General features: G+C 37.6%; 2 protein-coding genes across 4 annotated transcripts in view; both read right to left on the bottom strand.

Moving 5' to 3' along the window:
• The window catches only part of tmem14a (transmembrane protein 14A), a 3,043-nt gene extending 666 nt beyond the window's left edge, over nucleotides 1-2,377 (bottom strand). For 2 of the 3 annotated variants that reach the window (XR_006099899.1, XR_006099898.1), the window contains exons 1-5: nucleotides 2,287-2,377; nucleotides 1,340-1,422; nucleotides 1,137-1,238; nucleotides 954-1,041; nucleotides 713-849 (exon numbers count right to left, since the gene is read on the bottom strand). Coding sequence is in view for 1 of the 3 variants with exons in the window: in XM_042433206.1 (XP_042289140.1) it covers nucleotides 807-849; nucleotides 954-1,041; nucleotides 1,137-1,238; nucleotides 1,340-1,415 (309 nt within the window). In the remaining 2 variants the exon portion in view is untranslated. Of the gene's footprint in view, nucleotides 1-15; nucleotides 850-953; nucleotides 1,042-1,136; nucleotides 1,239-1,339; nucleotides 1,423-2,286 lie in introns of those variants that run through there. The other variant, XM_042433206.1, reaches the window with a different exon arrangement.
• A 1,326-nt stretch (nucleotides 2,378-3,703) lies between these two features.
• Nucleotides 3,704-18,430, bottom strand: agpat5 (1-acylglycerol-3-phosphate O-acyltransferase 5 (lysophosphatidic acid acyltransferase, epsilon)). The gene is made up of 8 exons (XM_042433175.1): nucleotides 17,643-18,430; nucleotides 16,266-16,335; nucleotides 16,073-16,188; nucleotides 15,871-15,960; nucleotides 14,316-14,406; nucleotides 12,985-13,146; nucleotides 8,713-8,836; nucleotides 3,704-6,702 (listed from the first exon to the last, which is right to left on the bottom strand). Exons 1-8 carry the CDS (start codon nucleotides 17,859-17,861, stop codon nucleotides 6,477-6,479), a joined length of 1,098 nt encoding a protein of 365 aa, XP_042289109.1. The 5' UTR covers nucleotides 17,862-18,430; the 3' UTR covers nucleotides 3,704-6,476.
• Nucleotides 18,431-18,724: the final 294 nt, after the last annotated feature.

Genomic DNA, 18,724 nt, shown 5'->3' with positions numbered 1-18,724 from the left:
ACAAAAAATACAAGATTTACTTTGAGAATCACATCTATTTATTTGGTTTTGTTATTTATTACAAAAATCAAAAAGACTTTAATCACGTTCACTTTAATTATTTTTTCCATAAAGACATCTTGGCATGTGAGCTGTTCATTCTTTAAACTTCTTCCCTTTTTACAACAAACTGAACATTTCATCTTAAAAATCTTGATGTGTGTACAGTTGTAAACCCACTACTAAGAAAAAATAGTGGAGCTGCAACGATTAGTTAAATGACAGAAAATTAATTGTCAACTATTTTGATAATCGAGTACTCATTATTTCATGCTGTTCTTTGTCATACATGATAGCAAACTGAATATCTTTGAGTTTTGGACTGACAAGACATATGAAGACACCCCTTTAGCTCTAGGAAAGCATTTTTTGCTATTTTCTGAGATTTTATTGACAAAACCTTTGATCGATTTACTGATAATGAAAATAATAGTTAGTTGCAGCCCTATACAATAGCCCTCACAAAGTTTATCTGCTGCTTTGCTGCTAGTCAATAATATGAATGAATACATCTGTGGTAATAACACAATACAAAAATGAATGTCAAATTGTGAGATCTATATTTATGCACAAGGCTGTAAACAAAAAAGAAACGATTTACTGCAAGGCGTTTGCCAGTTCATTTTAAATCTGTAGCTTGTGCAATGTTTCAATAACATGAAAAGCAAGTTACCAGACAAAACAGCAGACTGGAGTTAGCATGCTAACTGGGGATGGCTGGTTACTTGAGAGGCCGGGTGTCCTCACTCTGCTTAGTGCTTCTTCAGTCACATCATGATCAGGAGTAAAAGTCGGAACACCATCAACAAACTGTAAGGAGACAGCAAATCATAAAATGTTAATTAAACTGACATATGTATGATTACCTGTTTAATCATTTCACAAGTTTGCAAATTTCTGAATTAGATTCTGACCTGAGCCCCGACATAATGCCAGCCGGCATTAATTTCCCAGATTTCTTGTATCTCATTCCCATCACGACTGAAAGGACTCCCGAGGCAACTGAAACAAAGAAAAACAGCATCACGTGTTTTAACCAATTCACTGACTGATATTTATTATCAACTGCTGCTCAGGACAATATGAGTCATACTCACGCAACGAGACCTTGATGTCACGCGGGTCATGACAGAGGTTGTAGGCACCATAAGCAGATAATCCACCAAAAACTAAGCCAGCCATCAGGGACATCACACTTCCTAGAAGAAGTCAGAGACACAAAAAGATGTTGATGATCAGGATGAATAGTTTGCTGACTAATTATTCATGTGACTACCCGAATAAAAGGGGATACTTCTACCTCTTCTCTTGTATCCCATAAATCCTCCGAGGGCAATGGCTGCTGCATAGCTAAACCCAATCCAGTCAACGTCCATCACAGAGCTGAGAGCAGAAACACAGCACAGAGTGTCAGGTGTGTTTGGTACATTGTGGTAATGCTACTTTTACTTAAGTATCTGAGTACTTCTTCAAGCCCTAGTGTTTGCCAGTTCAGAGTTGGCACAGGGAACATTTAAAGCTAATCTATCCTGTAATGTAGCATCATGGTTATTAGCTTTGAACTTTATTAAGGATGTTTAATATATCTGAAACTTAAATAGTAAAGTCTCATAAATAAAAAAAAAAAAGGTATGCTGTTGTCCTGTAGATGTCAGTGATGACCGTCTAACCTTTTCACAAAGATGAAAAACAACATGTACAAAACACAGGAGCCAAATTAAATAGTAAAACTTTTTTTTTTATAGTGCATTATGAAGGGATATTCCAATGGCCAGCATAAACAGGAGGAATAATTATGGCAAGAAAAAAAACATGTTTCAATGTACATTTGGGCGCCTGACTGTTATTTTCAGACAGACTTGAAAATTTGTGAACCTGTCCTTTAATTCTTGATAAAACGCATGAGCCCACAGGTAGAGAAACATATTTGAGCAGGTTTCTTTTTTTTGTCTCAGCACCCAGCTAAACACACACACTTATATGTTTATAAAATAACAGATGAAAGTGCTGAATTATGAGTATTTGAGTTGTGAGAGGTTTAGTCTTTGTCGCATTAAAAATGTCCCCTTTCAACTCGCACAAAAAAATCACGTTTGTTTGCGCCAACAAGCCTGACAGGCCACTAGATGTCGCTGTGAGCCCTTTAATGATTAAAATGTGAAGAAACAGCTCAACACACACATATTAACCATAAGGGTTAACTTCATGTGTTGTACGATTTGTTATCTAGTCATTATTCTTACATACCTTGACTCAAAACAAGTGACAAGGGAACAGCGAGCGGCACTTGCTACCACCAATCTACACTTCCGTGTTACTGGTCACAACTCTAATACGCATGCGCCATATGGTGCATGTGATGTTCACTGACCTTCGATAAAGTGGGAAAGTAAACTTTCCGATCATTATAATGAATATTTATATTAATTTGGACAGTTTTTTCCTGTTTTTTAAAGATATTGTTGTTAAAAATTTACATCGATATAATCGTGACAATTAATTAATACAAGATCCTTCTGTAAAAATACATCCTGATGGTTTACTTGGTGATTTGTTCAAGGGCAAACACAAAGTCTATACATTGTAAATGCAGTCTCAGCATTTTGCAGCCTTTTCAAAAAACTCTGAAAAAACCCTATATAATTGTTGTTTGTGGTGATACTAGACCTGTACTATTACATTTGTTTTATATTATCCTTCTGAAACATTCAATGTGCTATTTTGCCTTTTTGTCTTGTGGTTTCACCCAAAAGAAGATTTAATAAGTTCTTGGATGTTGTAAATGGTAAATAATTGCTTAATAGTCACAGTCACTGATGAGTCATCTGGCCTGCAGTTATAAATGATTATAAGTCATTAATAAAGGGTTAAATTGTTCACACATATGAATTTATAGTAAATTATTTTGTGCACACAAGATAAAAAATTATCTCCTTTTCTCCATAGGAGACTGAGTCTATTTCTCATTAATTTTTGTATTAACCTTTGGAATCAATTACCAGTATTAATCTTGGAGAGTTATGATCACCCTCTGCACCAAATTCATTTGCCCACATGCAGACATGATTGTGATCACCTTTATAAACATTTTGAACATCAGACATCAGTTTTGTTTTATTTTAAGTTATTAAACCGAACCTGTCCCTCTTGCAGCTCAAGTCTTCAGATCCACAAGAACTCATTTTAGAGCTGCAACAAAAAATTATTTCCATTATTGATAAATCTGGAAAAATTTAACTTTTGAAACAGAACTATAATGACTAGAAAATATCACTTTCCCAGAGTGATATCTTTAAGTTGCTTGTTTTTGTCTTTTCAACAAATCCTGATATTCCAATATTTAAAATATGAAACAAAAGCAGCAAATCAACTCAAATTGTTTCAGCACTACTTCATTTTAAATGGTAGCCCAGATCATGAATTTTACAAACATAAAAAATACGTTCAGTATAAACTACAAGGAAACATGAAATTATGTGCACGGCATCTATATTTTGTTTTCAATTTTCTTTCATTTGATTGGATGGAAAAGTTACAAAAACTGGAATCGTGTGTGTGAATATTTAACTCTGTAAACGTGACTTTGTTTTAAATGCTCCTGTATCTCTGCATGGGTACAACATGGGTTTGTGTGTTCAGCACAGTAAGATAGCAAAGAGAAAACTTGACTTTCCCCAAAGAAAACCACTTTATTTCACTCTAATCCCCATTTCCAGAACTTTACACATTATTATCATTTATTAATAGTCCTCAAAAAGTGTAAATCAATGCATTTTCAGAGCAAAATAAGCCACTATGAACTGTAGACATTGTGACCACATGCTGCAGAGAGCAGCCGCTCTAGCAGAGCGCCTCCATGCAGTCACCGGGTGGAATGAGCCACTGTGGCCCTCTGGGTGTGGGCTGAGGACTTGAGGACCAACTCCTCCAAAAGAGAAGGCACACATTTCCAGAAACAGTTGGCATTTAAATACTGTCTACAGAGAGTTTCCTGATGAGTTACAGTCTGATCTTGTCAGGATAAAAATGACTATAAAATAGCTGACAAGGGTCATTTAAGAACAAGGAAGGATTATTCAAGTGAGGTATTGGAGCGACATGTAAAAACCATGAGATTTACTCAAACATCCACATGAGGAAAACATATCTCAGACTAACTCTACAGGAGGACGAGACAGCAAATATGTAAAGTGACTCGTGGAAAATGCAATGGTTTTCAATACAGTAAACAACAACAACAGACATACAGTGCATTTCACAATACAGTGATGTATATACAAATGGCTTTGAGTGCACAGGAACCTGTGATATACTGTTATCATGGCTTTTTGCTTGGTAGATACTTTTTTTGTGATCTGTAACATGGTATTCAAAGTAACAAATGTATATAAAAAGTTTCTGGAACTGTGAAGATCTCCAAACACAGAAACCATTATAAAAATCAAATTATAATGCATTTAAGCCAAAAAGAAAAAAAACAAACACAAAATACATGAAGTGTTTTTGCTGTCATTTTAAAAAAGTATTGCTCAACTCAACACTTGCTGTATCGGGGCAAACACACCAGGTTTTGGCAATGATTGACATTTTAAGGTTAAAGCCATATTTCACTTTAGTAGAACATTTTCATTTTTCACATGCATTCCTCCACATGAGCTCAGAGTTCAGTTATAAAGACAATCTTATATATATATATATATATATATATATATATATATTTAAAGATATTTAGGTAACACTTTAGTTTACTGGTCCTTTAATTTTACACCAATTTACTGGAAATTTTCTAATTGATTTGCAGGTATTTAATGGTTTATATTTAAGGCATTTTACAGAGAAGGTGATGCATTTGGTACAAATTACAAGAGAAAAAGAGAAAAGTGTTAAGTTGGTTTAGTTGTTAAGTGCAAATTATATATTATATTGGGGTTCATACATAGTTGTTAATTTGAAAAAAATCTTAATAAATTTGATTCCTAACAATTCTTTGACAGAAAACAGAGTTTTCAGTGTGCAGTTCAGTGTGTCAAACAATATATCAACATATTATAGGTTGTTTCTTAAAAACTTCATAATGAGCACATTTATCGTTTACTACCAAGTTACACAACACTTTCAAAGAAATGTCCTAAGAATGAACAGTTACACAGCAGCTACATGTAGGAAATGATTGAAAAAAAAGCAAATATATCATTTGATACACAAAACTACACACTGCTAAAAGTAGCCGCTGTGTAACTGTTGTCCTAAATGTCCTAAAAATTCACTGTTAAATACCTGCAAATAACTTACTAATCATAAACTTAAGGGACCTGTAAAATAAAGCATTACCAATATTTATATTAATAAATGCTAGTTATTGGGTCTTCAAGAAATAAAAAACATTTACTCTATCATATATGCATAAATAAGCATTTTTCTATGGCTACATTCATTATCTATATAAAACAAAGTGATTTCTTAATATTTATGGTAAACAGTGCAGCTGGTGTCATGTTAATGAACGCCTTTAGGAGATGGATGCTTTTAATTATGTTCTACTAATGTAAAACATCACTTTAAAAAGGTCCTGCACACACGCACAAGTGTTTCCAGGTGTTCTGGCTCATTAGATGTCCGCTCAGGTTACAGTTGGGCAGTGCTATCCTGGGAATTACGTGAGGTCACTCTCGGATGTACCGATAAGAATGATTAAAGGGTGACAGCAAAGTTAGCAGGCGAGCGAGGGAGACGTCAATCAAGCGCTTTTTGTACACGCCCACACAGTCCTGAGAGGAGGTCCCATCAAGGCACAACAAGTGAAAACACCTGTGTGTGTGTGTGTGTGTGTGTGTGTGTGCAGGGCCTTTAAACAAGCAAAGTGCATTATCCTTCTGACATGGGACTTGGCATAAATAACCAACGACATTACAACCAATATCGATGAGTCAGTGCACTTAAATAATTAATGACCCACAATAAGCAGGTGATCTGCATCTTATTATCTTTTTTCAGAGAACTCCGCACACTCGTGTGCTCAAATACAAATGTCATATAAGAGCTTTAGAACTGGCCAATGTTTGATGGAAAAGTGAGCATGCAAGAATACAAATTCGGCTAGGTCAGATGAGCAGGGGCGGGGTTCGTAGCTATTTTTATCTTATGGTAGAGATCAGGGGATTTTTCTGAGGATTCTAATACTTTTCAACAAATCCATCTTTTTTTCATCATTTCAGGCTGCAGTTGCAAATAACGCGAGGGAACAAGTAGCACAAAAAGCTTAACATTTCTCTGTCTCTCTGTTCAGCTTTCAGCTCAAGGTCAACAGTGAGCCAGACATGTGGGATAAATCTCTGATACTGTTCTGCATCTGGAACACACCTTGTGTTGTGATGCAGGAAAAAATGGCAACACCGTGTCTTTTATGCGTCTCATCGTGGCAGCCTCCGCTCTGGTTGTTAAGGGGAAAAATTCACCCACAGCCATCCGAGAAGTGTCCCGTACACCCAGGTTCTCACATACAGTTTCCTGCCGCTCTCAGTCAGCAGTAATGGCAGTGTCAGTCCCCCCAGGATCATCACTGACGGGAGGGTTTTTGAGAGGCTCAGTGGAGAATGTCTGGCCTCCCCGGGGAAACTGCATAGTTTGTCTGCGTCGTCTGACTCGTAAAAGTCCGTCAGCAGCCTTTGAAAAGACAGATTACTCTCTTAGGGATTGAGCTGATTTTGCAAATGCACAAGGATTAAAAAAGAAACTGCAAAGTGAAACAAAGCATTGAAAAACAATCTGTTTTGTGCTGCAGTTCCAGCACAAAAACTGCACTCAAATCACATCAGGGCTTTCGGTGGCGTCGGTGCTGGGCTTAATAGATTACTCCTTTCTATTCTGAATATATTCTAAACAGCTATTAATTCACTTAACAAACCTTTGGGGCTGCAATTAACGATTATTTTCACTATCAATTAATTTGCTAATTATTACCTAGATTAGACAATTAGTTGTTCAGTCTATGAAATGTTAAAAAATAGTGAAGAAATGGCAATTTGAAGACAAATTGATGATGTCTTCAAATTGCTTATTTTATCTGACTAACAACCTAAAATGTTAAGATATTCAATATCAATTCAACTGTCACAGATGAAAAGGAAAAACATAAAATCTTCACATTTGAGAAGCGACAACCATCAAATATTTAGCATTTTTGCTTGAAAAACAACAGAAACGATCGATCGATTATCAAAATAGTTGCTGATATTCTGACGATGGACTAATTGATTAATTGACTAATCGGTGCAACTCTAAACACATCTGTAAGTCTCATGGTCTACACCAGTGACTTTACCTGTCAACCTCCACCTTTGGAAGTAAAGGAAAAAACATTAATGACTCCCTGTAAATTGATTTAATTGTTAACAACAATATTGATCCACCCACAACTTCTCCCTCACCACTGACGGCTCCACTGTGCTCACCTCCCCCCGCATCCACAATCTCGGCATTATCTTTGACCAAACCCTGTCCTTTCATCAACATGTCAATCACATCACCAAAACAGCCTTTTTTCACCTCAAAAACATCACCCGTCTCCGTCCATCCTTCTCATTCTCAGCTGCAAAAACTCTCATCCACGCGTTCATCACTTCCAGACTGGACTATTTCAATAGTATCCTGTACAGTGCTTCCTCCAAAATCCTCAATAAACTCCAATATATCCAGAATTCAGCTGCGCGTCTGCTCACCCACATCTCCCCTGTCCTTCAGAACCTCTACTGGCTCCCCATCCCAGTGAATCCACTTCAAACTCCTGCTCATCACCTATAAAGCCCTCCACAACCTGGCTCCCCTCTACCTTAATGAGCTCCTTCACTGGCACACTCCCACCTGTACCCTCCGGTCTGCTGACGCCAACCTCCTGCCAACCCCCACCCCCCACCATCAGGACTAAGCACCAGACCTGGGGGGGACAGGGCCTTCTCTACTGCCGCTCCCACCCTCTGGAACTCGCTCCCTCAAAACATCCGAGACTCTTTCTCACTCTCAACTTTCAGGCAATCCCTCAAAAACACACCTCTTCAAAACTGCTTATAATCTCTAACAAACCGACACGTTCACTTTACTCAAGGACTTTATTTCTTTTTGTTTTGTTGTTTCCTTTGTAAAGCGTCTTTGAGTATCCTGAAAAGCCTTATATAAGTTTGAAGTATTATTATTATTATTATATCGGGGAAACAAAATGAGCCAACTTGAATTTTACTAAAATAACAATATCCAGAACATGACCTTCATTTTTCACTCACCAGTTGCTGTTGTTAAACTGCCAAAAACAGACCGACTTAAATCTTACTATCCTGAATTCTGACTCTGAGCACTTTTGATGGTTATGGTTCTCATATGAATCACGTTAATCCTCTCCAGTTATGTGCAGCCCCCCCCCCCCTGCAATGGCTCTACAACCCTCCGATTTAGGAAGCACAGATTTATACAAAAGGGGAACATTAACAGTCAGAGTTGCACAATAAGTCAGAGTACTGTGTTATTTTCAGGTCTTAAGGGTCATACAGAAGCCAAGATGCATATCAGTGATAAACTGGTGCCGTGTGGAAGCAAAACATCAAAAACCTCACTACAGTTTGCTTATTGATCGGAACACACACTGTTTCGATATGATTAATAGTTCCACCCACGCACACTTACCGGTCCTTGATTTCGAACCGCTCATGCAGCCACCTTCGGAAAAACACTGGCTCTGGAGGAATTTCCTTTATGTCCACACGTTCGAAGTGTATGTGGACTCTGGGACATTCTTTGCACAGGAATTCTGTCAAACACAAAAAAATAAAGAGACTAAACAAAAACAGGAAGAGCCTTTCAGCAAAACGGCACGTACAGTAAGCACTTAAAATCAACATGAGGTGATATTGATAGAGTGGGGCTGCTGTGACGCTGCGATGCCAAGGCCCTTTGATGCAGTAAAGCACAGAGCAGTAAGGTTCAGCAGCTTGTTGGCGACACCGGAGCACCACAGTTACATAACTGGTTCTCAAACTGGGACAAACACAATTGGATTACAGTAAAACTGACAATGAAATTGGGTCAATAATAAATTAAATTAAATTAATATTCAAACATTCACTTGAATATTTTCTGTTTTTCTAGTGAGATAAAAACTAAATCAGTTTCAACAACAACACATATATTTTCCTATAGTAAATCAGCTATAATGTGACAAGTCGAGTCTCAAGCCAAACCTAAGTGTCAGAGCATGAAGCCAAGACAGAAAACCAAAGTGTCTGAGAAGGTCAGATATAAAATTGTAATCAAGTGTGAACGCTCAAGGCTACACGTGTATCCCCAGAGACCTTCAAGTTCCTGTTTCCACAACATGCAATATTATCAGGAAACCTGGTGCTGCGGCCAAAAGAGGAAACCTGATCGAAGTCAGCAGCAAAAGATTGCTTCACTGGTGGAGAAAGCACCTCCATCAGCTGCCGCACACATTTAATCTAACCTTCAAAACAATGTGTGGCAGTTTAATAAACACAGACAAGTCAATGAAAGGAGGTTAACGAGGAGAGACACAAACACAGGATTTATTTTTGCCAGAGTACACCTGAAAAACAGCCGTTCTTAGAGGAAAGAAAACTACCTTCCTTCCTCACTTATGAAGGAGTTAAAGGGTTGTTTTCGGGTTGCTGAGCACGCTGAACGTGTGCTTGGCATCATGAAATCATAAGATCCGTAAAGCGTCTAATAAATCAAAGCTGAACCTCTTGAAGGAAAGCTGAGCCTCCACAGCAGGTCACATATTTAAAGCAGAACAATAACCCAAAAAAAACACTCAGGAACAGATGAAGAGAAAAAAAAAAAGATCTAAATGCCTGTAATAAACTCTAGAAAAGCATCTGGGAATAGAAATTAGGAAAGTTACTTGATGGAAGGCAACTTGTGATCCAAAGTATTTAATTCTCTACACCAGGAAGCCTTTTAATTAAGTTTTTAATTTGCTTGATGTCATGAATCTATAATAAAATCTGTTCCATTATGTTTAGAGAAGTAAAAATGAAACTATGTGCAGGGATTTTTTTTTTTTTTCAATTTTCTCAGGACATCCGCATTCTTAGAAAATAGTGTGAATCTGACAATTTATATCAAATTACCTATTATAGTAAATATAGTAATCCAACCTGAATGCAGATGCTTCTGCATTTCATCATGTTCAGAATTGATTTCACATGACTCGACATTTCCCTTTTACAAAACAGAGTTGTGTTTTCTCCCAATTTTCCAATTTCGTAGGCTCAAACTGGCAACAATGTGTAACATAATTATTTTCCACCGAGAGACGTTTTGGGAAAGTGCAAGAACATTTCCTATTTACAAGATATTACACTGGGTCCTGGATTATTACAGACACCTGTACAATCTAAAAAAAGTTAACCCTGCGGGGGGAAAATCACACAGGGGACTTTAATTATACAAGTAGTTTGAGGCTGTGTGAATGATATTACAATACTGGATCAGAATTTTCAAACCTCTGCCCTGGATGTGAAAAAAAAAATAAAATATGTATAAAGTCTGCAAAGCCATCTGCAGGCGCTCATTCAGAAGTTACAGCTGTAGCTCCCAGAATCTACAGGGATCCGTCTAATGCCAAAAAAATGACCAAGACAGTCTAGTTAAACCTCTTTCAGTCACAGAAATGACAGGTTTGAATTTTAAATTGAGTGGTGGTCCCTATTAAGGAAGACTGATTATTGGTTAATTCCCATTAATAGTGATTCAGATCATGTAGAGGACGAGGTGAGTTATAACAGCAACAATTAATTGATTAATCTATTAGTCGATCAGCAGAAAAATAATCAGCAACTATTTTTATAATCAAAGAATAATTTTTCAAGCAAAAATGCACAACATTTTCTGGTTACAGCTCCTCAAATCTGACAATCTGCTGTCATTCTTTGTCGTATATGACAGGGAAAAAGGTTTTGAACTGTTAGTCAAACAGAAGGAAGCAAGCAGACTGAAGACATCACTGTGGCCTCCGAGAAATTTATATTCATATAACAATTTATCAAGAAAATAATCAGCAGATGTCTGAGGCATGTGCAGTGTAACCTTGTAGATATAGAATATACTGTGGGTTTTCAAGGAATGCCTTCCAGAGCGACTAAAAGTGAGTCAGAGCACTGCAAATTTAAATGAAAGCAATATTTTATTAGAATTTAAATTGTTTTTTTATATTTCTTGCTCAAATACCTTGAAGTCTGTGGTGATTACAGGCAAATCGTTTATTCTGTAATTATGGAAAAATGTGTGTTCATGTCGCACCATTTTTTAATGATTATCTGACTTTTTATTGTTAACATGCCTAATAATAAGTAAAGGAATCTGCATCTATATTTCCTACTATGCCTTCACAATTAAGGGGTGAATATATAAACACATTTTTTATCCCAGTCAACTGACTGCAACAATTGTAATTTGAGTGTTTAAATACATGCAAGTGCCGAACGTCAGAGCATGTGACATGCGCTACAATAAAAATACTGTAGCAAAAATCACAGTACAATAAGTTGAGATGTTCATACAGATATAAGATTTGTCAGATGTGAAACAGAAAGAACATCAATAAGAACGGAACTGTTGCAGCTGTGGTATGAACAGAGCCACGAGTCATTTCCATCTCCTTGTGAAATTACTAGAGTCACCTTCACCACATGAGACCAGGAAGTGCGTGATGAGAGGAATGCTTTTCTATTCTCCCCGTCGTGTTTGCTCGAATCACATCGATGTTTATTCCTGACAGAAACGGGATGTTTTTTTTAAACATTCAAACAGCGTTTGTCCAACAACCGGGAACACAGATGAATGAAAAACACCAAAACAAGGAGTCACGCTGTTTACAGGAAGTAAAGGTAATGTTTGCTATGTGATTACTCACTGAGGGAGTGTACACAATGTTGCAGAATTGATAATACAACAGCAGTGCGGACACGCTGATTAACAGAAAACAGAGGCAGTCGCTAGCGTCTGACAGCAACTGCATTTATAGCTGGTGTTGAAATTCTATTTGTATCTGTGTGATGAACAAATTAAAAACACATTTTCTTCACTGATAACTGGTGTTTATATGTATTACCATTTTCATTTCATTCACTGTAATCAGGTTCAATTTTTCAAAAGCACAAACCAATAAGCGAGCACAATTTACACCTGAATGACTCCTGTAGATGTAGTCTAACATTTCCAAATGTAATCCAGCTGCACAAATAAGTAATTTTTGCCCATTCAGAACTGTAAGACCAGGTTTAACGGAGGAAGTTGTTCTAAGATTAATAGTTAAAAGGGAACGTATTACGCTTTTTGTGATTTTCTGTTATTTACATACTGTTATGATGTCAGATATCTGTGTTAAAAATGATCAAAATTGAGGTTAACGTATGTACAAAGACTCCCTACAAGTCAAAAGCCAGGGCTTCAACCTGCCCTGAATGCTTCGTTTGCGACGTTTTTTTCCACGTTTGCCCACAAATTACTGTCCGTTCCGTAGCCTTGGTTGCTAAGGTTGTTGCTAAGGTTTTTCCATGTGTTGTTTGTGTTGTCCACTCTCATATTCCACCTCAGCCATGTACGAATGTATTTGAGAAGTTGACATTTTGAGTAAAGAACGAGAAAAAGTAGTGAAATCCTACTACTATGGTTTGTTTGATGGTTTGTTGACGTAGCCTTCAGAACCAGTGGAAGTTTCCCGAGGGACAGCTTCCAAGAGCTGACCAATCAGAACAGAGTGGGCTCATCGGGGAGGGGGGCCTTAAAGGGACAAGAGCTAAAACAGCCTGTTTCAGACAGAGCCTGAACTGAGGGGCTGCATAAAGGACCAGTATAAGATACATTTTGAACAGTAATTAAAGCATGCAGAGATATTCCAGTAGAGCCCCTGGAGGCCATCCTCAGATGTCTGCCTACCTGGCATCGACGGTGCTGGTGTTCTTTGACCCTTGGTACTCAGTGTTCCTTCATAGGCGACTGTGACGTCATACACAGCGTTAAGGTGGTCCCTCATGGACTCGATGGCTATGTGAGAGGCTTTCATTCTGGGTGTAAGAGTGTGCTTCAGAATAGCCAGTCCTATAGAGAAGATGTAACAGAGGTAGTACATTTATTAACATTAGTGTGACTGTGAAGTTTGTCATATTAGCCTGAACAATAGATGTGTTTAAAATTATAATATCGATCCATCATGCTGGCCATGTAATCACATTTACTATTTATTTAACTTCAAGGCAATATTGCCCCAAAAATACTTTGTATAAATAAATATAATTAAAAATACGGGTATTCTATGTGAATGCTTGTGTTTGGGTTAGTTACTGCACAGTGCGTGTGTTTCTCTGTCACTGTGGCACCCTCCTCTGCTCACTAATACCTCACTAATAGCAGATAATGTCATGTGCACATGTCTGCTCTCCACAGCGGTTTATTTGGATTAATGGGGGAAGGTAATATTCAGAGCTGTGGTTCAGAGATAGGCTTAATCTCTAACCGACCTGAACACCATAACACACAATAGCATCATAATAATCATGTTGATGCAACAAATGTAGTTAGCTGTAAAATCTCAGTACCGTATTGAAAAGTATATTGTAGTTCAATACAAGCACTATGTAAATGTGCATATTTTCCATTATGCAGAAGAAAAAACAATAACACAACGAGCTTCATGTTTCAAATTAATTATTGTTGGTACTGTGAGCGAAGATTGAATTCTCTCTTATAAGTAACCGCCAAATTAATTTATTCCTCAAAATTTTGAGCCGCACCAGATGGAATATTGAATAACCAGTTCTGGATGGGAGCCGGCCAGTTCTTGGCACCGCACCAGTAATCCACTGACTACAGAAACTAATACGGCAGATTTTATGTTTTTAAACCTCTACTAATTAATTCTTCAACAAAAGATATAAACAAAAATGTCCAAATGACTAATAACAATATAACTGCTGTGCCAAAAAAGTACATTTTACTTTCATTTAATACAATTTGCACTTTGTCACATATATGTCTATATAGTATTGAACTTTATAATAAATTAATCCAAAAATTCAGGATTTAAAACTGAAAACTTAACTTTGGAAACACTAACACACTCAGTGTGGGTGATGCTCATTGGTAAAACAGAAGCTCACGAGTGACCACACACAACAAAACTTAGTCAGCTGTTTTACAGACTGAGCAGACAGTGTATGTGAATTAGTATGCGGCAGTACAGCAGTAAATGGCTGCTATCAGGCCAGTACCTTCTTTAGTAGCAAAAGCCTGACTGTCAGCGATAACATTCTTGAGCTCTGGATTATACCGAGTTCCTTCTGGAAAGATGACAAGGTACATCTGTGGGAAGAAAAACGTGAAATGAAAGCCTTTTAACTTTTGGTTCTTATTGCACAGGCCAAAATAGAATTTCCAATATTTACAGGATTTGTTGAGCAAGAAACATGGAAATCAGACACCCTGTTGAACTTGGAAGGTTTTCATCACTTGATTCTTTCAAATCAGTTTGACTTGCAGCTGTTTTGAAAACTCTGTCTGTGGTAGACTTAACCTACTCCTCAGGTCTTACATTGGACCCCTCCCCGCCTTTTATGATGCCATATATGTGTATTTTGGAGTCATTCTTTTTCATACTGTGCAAAATATCGAATGCATAAATGCTTTTTTAAAATTACAATATGGAACTCCTGACATTTGCAAATGATGAAACATTGCAGCAATTCATAAACGCTATTATACCTTCAGGATAAAACAGAGAAATGACTGCTGTTTTATCTAAACAATTTATTTTAGAGTTGATAAGAATTTCAGTTGAACTGGGTCATTGGTGAAAATGTTAATACTAACTTTGTCTGTTTGTTGTTGCAGTGTACAGTAGGTTTAACAGAACCTTTTCACTGAAAACAGCAGCCTGCCAAAAGCAACACTATGAGTGAACCAAAAAAGTTAAAGTAAAAACATTGACCTGAAAGATGATGTAAAGCTCTGTAAAGCCAAGAGGAACTGTAGAGTCAGGTGAAAACTCTCTTTGGGTTGATCATTACGAGCGACCCCTTTCACATTTGATCCAATATTACTGCAGAGCTTTCATAGTGTACCTTAAGGCCTCCGGGACCATTTCTGTCCAATACGCAGGCACATGTGCACACACACGCACATACAAGGCGAACAACACTAATCTCCCAGTTTAATCCAAAAAAGTGATTAAAACCAGCCCTTTCAACACAATAACACACACTGCAACAGGACCTTCATGATCCAATATCAGATTATCCATTTCATCTCATTGGTGCTGCCGTCGTCAGTTGTTTGGTTGATGAAAAATACTCCGTGTGAGAAACCATTTACGTTAACATACTAATTACAATAAGATACAAAGGAATTTTTGGAGGACAGATGTTGGCAGTCCTCACCATAAAAAAAAATCTGATTTAATTATTCACACTAATGGAACCAACAACATTTACAAAAAACTGCAACTATATATGCAACTGTAGACATTGACCTTATTATTTTGTCAAAAATGTGTGTTTTCATCCTTGTTTGGGTTCAACTACTCAAGATATTCGCTGTCCCTTTGTGTGTACCGCACTTGCTATTAGGTAGGTTAAGCTAAACCTGAAGTAATGTTTAACACAAGTTTTGTAATGATAGAAAAAAAGCTTTGAAACTACAGCCCAAAATCCTTCTTCCCTTATGCATTCAAATATAACTTCTTGTGTTTGGGGAAAGATATGACAACTTACAGAGAAAATATTCATGTAGTCCAGAGGCTAATATAAAACATTAATAAAGCGGACTTACTGGTGCTCCTGACTGAGTTTGAGAAAGGAGCTTCGTCTTCATTGTCTTTTCATTAAACTTAGCACTTCGTTTCACGTAGATTCCTCCATGCTAAAAGAAAAAGATTATCGGATAAGAACAGCGGTTGGGATTTCACTGAAAGTTACATCTTTACACCCGTAATTTACAAAATGACATCCAAATACTCACACAGTTGCATTACCTGAGAGAAATACCATCCGTATAGCGGGAGCCACTTCAGTCCATCTTTAAGGACGTATCTGACGTGACCGAGCGCACTCTGTCTGATGGCCAGCATGTCCGCAATTATCCAGTCAGCTATGAGAACATCATCAGTAGAGATTAGATTTTTACTTTAAACTGTGCTCTACACTACGTTTTATGAAATGTAATACCTGTACATTGATGATTGGACAGGTAGATCACATTCTCTTTGTTCTTTGGTATATCTCCATATATGATAATCTACAGAGGAGAAAGAGCAGATTAAAAAACATTACAGATCCCAGCAAGATGTTAGATGTCCTGGACTGTCATTCATTTGCAGAATTATTCTACAATTAAACCCCAAAGCTTTTATCGAGTTCAGTTCAGACTGGTTCTGCCCACATTTACACAAAGTAAACCCGCAAAGACTGCAGCATTTCAATAAACCCAAGAGGATTTATCAAAAAAAAAAAAGTCCCTTCTAATCTACTGATGTGGTTTGTGTAGTAAACTGCCTGCAAGCTCAGACAGTTTACTACACAAACCACATCATATCTCAGACTAGGGTTTACCAGGCCACAACACTATTGCTATTGTTTTTCTGCACACCAACCCTAACGTACAGCAGGTGTGGCAACTAATGGAGAAGAAAAAGAATGCAGACTTTCTTGCCATGCTTCTGGCTATTCTGGCTTGTTTACTGGCCTCAGTGTCTGTCTCCATTTTACATTTGTTGCCTTAAAGGACAGGTTCACAATTTTTCAAGTTTGTCTTAAAACAATGGTTAGGTTCATATGAACACTGAAAGAGGTTTTCCTCACTGTAATCATGCCTCCTGTTCATCCTGGCTATTAAAAGATCTCCTTCAAATGCGCTTTCAATTAAGTGATGTGGGACAAAATCCACAGTGTGTCCACATAGTCATTTTGTGCAAAAATCGATTTAAAAATGTATCTGAGGCTTATATGAGGCTTCAGCTGGCTAAGTTAGTCATATCAAGTGGATATCTGCCATATTTATCTTTTTATCTTTAAATTCCCTCTTTGTGTTTCCCTGTTGAGCTGCAGTGAAAGCATAACAAAAGAGGGACTTTGGCACTAAAAAGACTAACAATGAGCGATATCTACTTGATTTGACTAATTTGGATGGTTCAAGCTTCATATTATCTTCAGAGGGAGGCTTGTGGATTTTGGCCCCTATCACTTACTTACTACGTAAGTGCATTATCAAGGGATCTTCTATGAAAAGGAAGAATGATTTCAACAAGAAAAACATATCTCAATGTTCATTTGGGCACCTGACTATTGAAAAATTGTGAACCCCTCCTTCAAGACTTTCAACATACAGAAACCTCTAAAAGGACACTGACCTGCAGGTGTCCGTGAAATTTTAAATTAATTGCAAGTTTAAAGCCTGAAAGCAACTAAACACAGCTTTCACTTATGCATGTGTAATTGTATTTCTATTATTAGACATTAGTGAGATAAAAATACACCACACACGTGACCTCACCATCAACAGATCACACATGTATCATTTCATACTGTAGCTGCAGGATCACTGACCTCCACTCCTGTGTAGTTCTCGAAGAAGAACAGGACCATGCTCTGGTAGATGCAGTACAGCCGGTCGTCCAGCTTGTGATACACTTTCGCTGGTAGAACAGTTGAAAGTAAGCGCCAGGCCCCCCATGACAGCAGGTAAGCTGGAGCTGTCCCCAGCATGATGGTGGCTGGAAACCAGTACCGCAGCGAGTAAGTGTGCACGACCAGAGAGAGCAGCATTTTCCCCACCTCTGACCTCACTAAAGTTACACAAATCCCTGAGGTGGACAGCTGGACTGCAAAGAACTACACTCTTATCTATCCCACAGCACACCTGGCCTACTTAAAGCACACCTGCCCTGACAAGTCAGCATAAGAAAGTAAGACAGCTGCAGATGGAGAGTGAGGAGCTAGTTGGCTAAAGCTAAATTTAACCTTGTGTGCAAAACGCGGTTAGCCAGGCCGGCTTAAGCTCTTACATGCATTCATACAACTACACAAAAAAACAGAAGTAAATGCAGCTTTCTAATAACATCCCGGAACAGCAAACTAGCACACGACCTCAAGTTTAGAGAAACCGTTAGCCTACTATTTAACGTGTTTAACCGGACAGAAGGTCTCAAATAAAACGCTACATTTGAAAAAAGACAGCCGTCCTTAATGTAGGTGAATTATAAATCTAAGCCAAATGCTAGTTCAGTTGTTATAAGGCAAAATATGATGAGTATCCTTCCCTAGCTGCTCTTCTTTATCCGGCTAGCTGCTTACAAATTAGCTTCTTGCAGCAAATGTCACACACGCCTCCCTACGTAATGACGCACAGTAACATCGTGAAGCTGATTGGTCGAGTGACCTAGTAGAGACCAGCCTATGGGCAATAGTTTATTGTATTAAAGGACCGTATCGTAAATTATTATATAAAATATTATATATATTTTCTTGACATTGTCACTAAATTTTTACTGTTTAAACCACAAAAATACATTAATATATTGTAATAAAAGGGATTATTTAGTACGTCTTTATCTGAGACAGCATTAAGTCGAACATGTAGATGTAAAAATTTACAGAAAATTAACTGTTAAATGAAAAAAAATAATGTG

The sequence above is a fragment of the Thunnus maccoyii genome, chromosome 14 (genome assembly GCF_910596095.1).
Source record: "Thunnus maccoyii chromosome 14, fThuMac1.1, whole genome shotgun sequence".
Lineage (NCBI taxonomy): Eukaryota > Metazoa > Chordata > Actinopteri > Scombriformes > Scombridae > Thunnus > Thunnus maccoyii.
The sequence above is the reverse complement of the archived record's forward strand: the minus strand, read 5'-3'. Positions and strand labels throughout refer to the sequence as shown.

Excerpts from the sequence above, each read along its gene's own strand:
- agpat5 (XM_042433175.1), bottom strand. The coding sequence starts at position 17,861 with ATGCTGCTCTCTCTGGTCGTGCACACTTACTCGCTGCGGTACTGGTTT. Across the intron at positions 16,189-16,265 it reads GTCCAATCATCAATGTACAG|CTGACTGGATAATTGCGGAC; the intron begins GTATTACATTTC and ends ATGTTCTCATAG. Across the intron at positions 14,407-15,870 it reads AAACTCAGTCAGGAGCACCA|ATGTACCTTGTCATCTTTCC; the intron begins GTAAGTCCGCTT and ends TTCTTCCCACAG.